Source organism: Colobus angolensis, unplaced genomic scaffold (assembly GCF_000951035.1).
Source record: "Colobus angolensis palliatus isolate OR3802 unplaced genomic scaffold, Cang.pa_1.0 Scaffold27, whole genome shotgun sequence".
In the NCBI taxonomy this organism is placed as follows: Eukaryota; Metazoa; Chordata; class Mammalia; order Primates; family Cercopithecidae; genus Colobus; species Colobus angolensis.
Genome location: NW_012115932.1, coordinates 16,205,399 through 16,210,415, shown reverse-complemented (window position 1 = coordinate 16,210,415; position 5,017 = coordinate 16,205,399). Strand labels below are relative to the sequence as shown.

The 5,017-nt window shown below is 44.7% G+C and overlaps 1 protein-coding gene across 1 annotated transcript in view; it reads right to left on the bottom strand.

Moving 5' to 3' along the window:
- Positions 1-4,498, bottom strand: part of EFCAB9 (EF-hand calcium binding domain 9) — a 9,829-nt gene extending 5,331 nt beyond the window's left edge. Inside the window, exon 1 of the mRNA XM_011947793.1 lies at positions 4,362-4,498. Within this exon, the coding sequence (XP_011803183.1) occupies positions 4,362-4,497 (136 nt within the window). The 5' untranslated portion in view covers position 4,498. The remainder of the gene's footprint in view (positions 1-4,361) is intronic.
- Between the last annotated feature and the right edge of the window lie 519 nt (positions 4,499-5,017).

Here is a 5,017-nt window from a genome sequence, read left to right as displayed (position 1 = left end):
CGAGGCAGGAGAATTGCTTGAACACAGGAGGCGGAGGCTGCAGTGAGCCAAGATTGCACCACTGCACTCCAGCCTGGGCAACAAAGCTAAACTCTGTCTCAAAAACAAAAAACACAAAACAAAAAAAAACTGGATGGGCCAGGTGTAGTGGCTCATACCTGTAATCCCAGCACTTTGGGAGACTGAGGCAGGAGAATCCTTGAGTGCAGTAGTTTCAGACCAGCCTGGACAGCACAGTGAGACTCTGTTTCTATTTTACTTAAAAAAAATAATATATATATAAAATATTATATATGTGTGTGTGTAAACCAGTGCACCCAGCCATGTTAGGCACTTTAAATGCCACATTTCACTAAATCCTGATAACCCTACAGAGAAAGTGGTATCATACTGAGAGGTGAAGCCAACTGGACTTCCTGAGTCGAGTAGGGGACTTGGAGAACTTTTCTGTCTTACAAGAGGATTGTAAAAACACACCAATCAGCGCTCTGCGTCTAGCTAAAGGATTGTAAATGCACCAATCAACATTGTGTAAAAAACCACCAATGAGCGCTCTATGTCTAGCTAAGGGATTGTAAATACACCAATCAGCACTCTGTAAAAATGCACCAATCAGCGCTCTGTGTCTAGCTAAAGGATTGTAAATGCAGCAATCAACACTCTGTAAAATGGACAAATCAGCACTCTGTAAAATGGACCAATTAGAACTGTAAAATGGACCAATCAGCAGGATGTGGGCAGGGACAAACAACAGAATAAAAACTGGCCACCCCAGCCAGCAGCAGCCACCCACTTGGGTCGCCTTCCACGCTATGGGAGCTTTGTTCTTTTGCTCTTCACAATAAATCTTGCTGCTGCTTACTCTTTGGGTCTGTGCCACCTTTAAGAGCTGTAACATTCACTGCGAGCATCTGCAGCTTCATTCTTGAAGTCAGGGAGACCACTTGAAAGAAGGAACCAACTCCAGACACAATACCCTTTATAGTAAGTCTCAAATATCAATTAGTGTGTATTAGCATTTCTCATACTGTAATGGGGATACCAATCACTTGGGGGATATTGTAAAACTACAGATTCTGATTGAATAAATCTGGCATGGAACTTGAGACTGCCCATTTCTCCAAGCTCCTAGGTGATGTGGCTGCGGCTAATCTGAGGACCACACATTGAGCAGCAACGTTGTGCCTCATGCTGGGCGCAGTGGCTCATGCCTGCAATCCTAGCACTTTGGAAGGCTGAGGTGGGCGGATTACCTGAGGTCGGGAGGAGATCAGCCTGACCTCATGGAGAAAACCCATCTCTACTAAAAATACAAAATTAGCCAGGCATGGTGGCGCATGCCTGTAATCCCAGCTACTCGGGAGGCTGAGGCAGGAGAATTGTTTGAACCCGGGAGGCAGAAGTTGTGGTGAGCCAAGGTTGTGCCATTGCACTCCAGCCTAGGCGACAAAAGTGAAACTTTGTTTCCAAAAAAAAAAAAAAAAAAAAGTTGTGCCTCACATAGTAAGTGGCAGAGCTGGGATTCCAGCGTGGATTTGCCTGACCGTGGTGTTTTTTCCATGGTGAAGCTCTTTCGTGCATTAGTTAATACATATTTAATCATATACATTCAGAAGAAAAAATACTGAAAAACTCTTTAAAAACTGGAAAGTTTTTTGTTTTCTTTTTTGTTGTTTTCATTTACAAGATCTTGTTGCATACCAAGTACATAGAAGTTTTTTGCCTACCATTCTACTCATTAATCATGAATAAGAGATGAAAAAAACAAACATGGCAATACACTTACACAGTGGTCTGTGGCTGTCTACAGTTGTATGTACAAATCACAGTAACAAGGGATTTTTACATTTATCTACATGTGTTTCCCCTTACTCACTGATTACAGAAACTATCTCATGCATAAGAAATGGCTCCACTGGCTGGGTGCGGTGGCTCACACCTGTAATCCCAACACTTTGGGAGGCCGAGGCAGGAGGATCACCTGAGGTCAGGAGTTTGAGACCAGCCTGACCAACATGGAGAAACCCCATCTCTACTAAAAATACAAAATTAGCCAGATGTGGTGCCACATGCCTGTAATCCCAGCTACTCGGGAGGCCGAGGCAGGAGGATCACCTGAGGTCAGGAGTTTGAGACCAGCCTGACCAACATGGAGAAACCCCATCTCTACTAAAAATGCAAAAAATTAGCCCAGCATGGTGGCGGGCGCCTGTAGTCCCTAGTCCCAGCTACTCAGATGAGGCAGGAGAATGGCGTGAACCTGGGAGGTGGAGCTTGCAGTTAGCCAAGATTACGCCTGGGCGACAGAGCAAGACTGGGTCTCAAAAAAAAAAAAACTCTCCACTGAATACGTAAAACATATCTTTGTAATGTGGAGTCCCAACTGCAACCAGCTAAAGGCAGAGCAAATCAGTAGTCACAATGCACAATGTCATGATTTGGGGGCTTCTGACCGCCTCTTGATGTTCCTTCTCCACACCTCCCTGGATATGAGCACCTGGAAACAACACACCACACGTATACACAGTGATGTTTGTGTAGTTGCTCCTTGAGAAATGTTTCCAGGTGCAACTTAGTGGCTACTTAACAAAGAGTGTTTTGAGGCCGGGTGTGATGGCTCACACCTGTAATCCCAGCACTTTGGGTGGCTGCGGTGGGCAGATCACTTGAGGTCAAGAGTTCAAGACTAGCCTGGCCAACATAGTGAAACCCCGCCCGTCTTTACTAAAAATACAGAAATTGGCTGGTGTGGTGGTGCACACCTGTAGTCCCAGCTACTCAGGAAGCTGAGGCAGGAGAATCGCTTGAATCTGGCAGGTGGAGGCTGCAATGAGCCAAGATTGGGCCAGTGCACTCCAGCCTGGGCGACAGAGCAAGACTCCGTCCCAAATAAATAAATAGAGACTGTTTTGAAACCGGCGGACTCTGGCTCACCCAAGTCTCCAAGGCCTTAAGTCATTCTCCCACAGGAAGGCAAACATTAAGGCTGTGCCTTCACCCTTCCAGGTCACTCTCTAGTCCCTCTGTGACCAGAAGACATGAGCATGGCGTTACCTTCTGGGTGTTACATCAGCAGGGAGTGATCTGGTTACCAGGGAGCTTAGACTCCTCAAGCATCCCAGCAAGACTCAGCGTGGGCTTTGCAGGCAGAGAGCCCAGCATTTCCATCTCAGCCTTTTATTTACAGTTAGGTCCCCTGCAGCTGCCTTATCTAGGGCAGGGTTATTGCGAAGATTTGGCAACGCACTGTATGTAGATCTCTATGTAAAGAGAAAAAGAAGGTGTCCTCTTTTTATTGTTTTTAAAAATTGAATGAGCTCCTTAAAATCATGACTGAGGAACCCCTTCCTCACAAATGACATTTCTCTCTCTGAGGTCAGAACGAGTGAATGCATAGGATACCTTATTTCTACTCAGTCCTAAAAATAACCTAAAGTGTTTTAATTGGACGTCTATTAGTGTGTGAACTCAACAAGCACGGCTGAGATCTGCAGTTTTTTTTTCGGTCATTCACAAGTACCAGTGAGTAGAAGGGACCCTGCAGCTCATCAGATTCAAACGTACCCTATGACAGATAAGAAGAGTCTTGCTGAGGGGTCTCCAGAGTTAGTGCCTGAGCGGGGCTCAGCTCCCAAGAATAATAATTAGAATAATAACAAACACTTATTAAGTCCTTATGATGCATCAGACACTGTGGTAAGCATTTGCCATACATTATCTCATTATCTTTTTTTTTTTTTCCAACTATGAGATGGACTCCATTATAAGAAGCCTCACCTCTAGATGAGGAAAATGAGACTTAGAGAGGGTGATGTTGTATTATCCACATCACCAAGGAATAATGGGTGTGGAGTCAGGATTCCACCAGAGTCTGCAATTTTCTCCTCCCAGCTGAACTGTCCCCAATGTCGATTGTGAGTTGGCAACTTCTCTCTGTGCTTCAACTAGAAGATAAAATATTTACTAACAGGCCAGGTGCAGTAGCTCACACCTGTAATCCCAGCACTTAGGGAGGCTGAGGCGGGAGGATCACCTGATGTCAGGAGTTCGAGACCAGCCTGGCCAACATGGTGAAACCCTGTCTCTACCAAAAATACTAAAAATTAGCCGGGCGTGGTGGCAGACACCTGTAATCCCAGCTACTCAGGAGGCTGAGGCAGGAGAATCGCTTGAACCCTGGAGTCGGAGATTGCAGTGAGCCGAGATCACGCCACTGCACTCCAGCCTGGGTAACAGAGCAAGACTCCATCTCAAAAAAAAAAAAAAGTACTAACAAAATAGTTTCTGGCTCTGCAAGTTTTCCTGCACATTAGCTAAAACCCAGGTAAAGACCCAGAGGAGACATGTCTGAAAGTACTGACCATTCAAGGTGTTCTTGCCGTGCACATCCAGAATGTGAAAATATTCCTCCAAAGCCTTCACACTTCTCACGGATAATAAACAGTGTACTTTGTCCAGATAGAGGTACCACAGAAACGATCCTTCCTTCAGTCTCATCTTCGGACTCTGTATACTGAAGCCGCTGGCAACCAGAAATAGAATACAGAATCCTGCCTCAGAAGTAGAATGTTGGATAGGGTGTCTGAGATCTGGCAGCAGTAAAGGTAAACACGTCAGAGGAAACAGTCAAAAATTAAAATTACTGCTTCTTAATTTTTCCAGCTATGCTATAGATAGATATCTGTTGTCCGAAACCTCTTGGTAATGTGATTATCCTTGTGTCACTAAAATACAATCAGTTCTAAAAGAGATCCTCAGGCTGTTCAGAAACGAATGAGAGAATGTGCTAACACAGCCCAAGTGGTTTTCAGAGCATTTATAGCCCAAATAATTTATTAGAAACAAGAAAACTTGAAAAACACATGGAAAAGTACTAAAAGAGCCTAGAATAACTACAGTATAAAAATGCCAAACAGAGGAAGTTTTCTTTTCTTTTTTTTTTTTTTTGAGACGGAGTCTCGCTCTGTCACCCAGGCTGGAGTGCAGTGGCGCAATCTCAGCTCACTGCAAGCTCCGC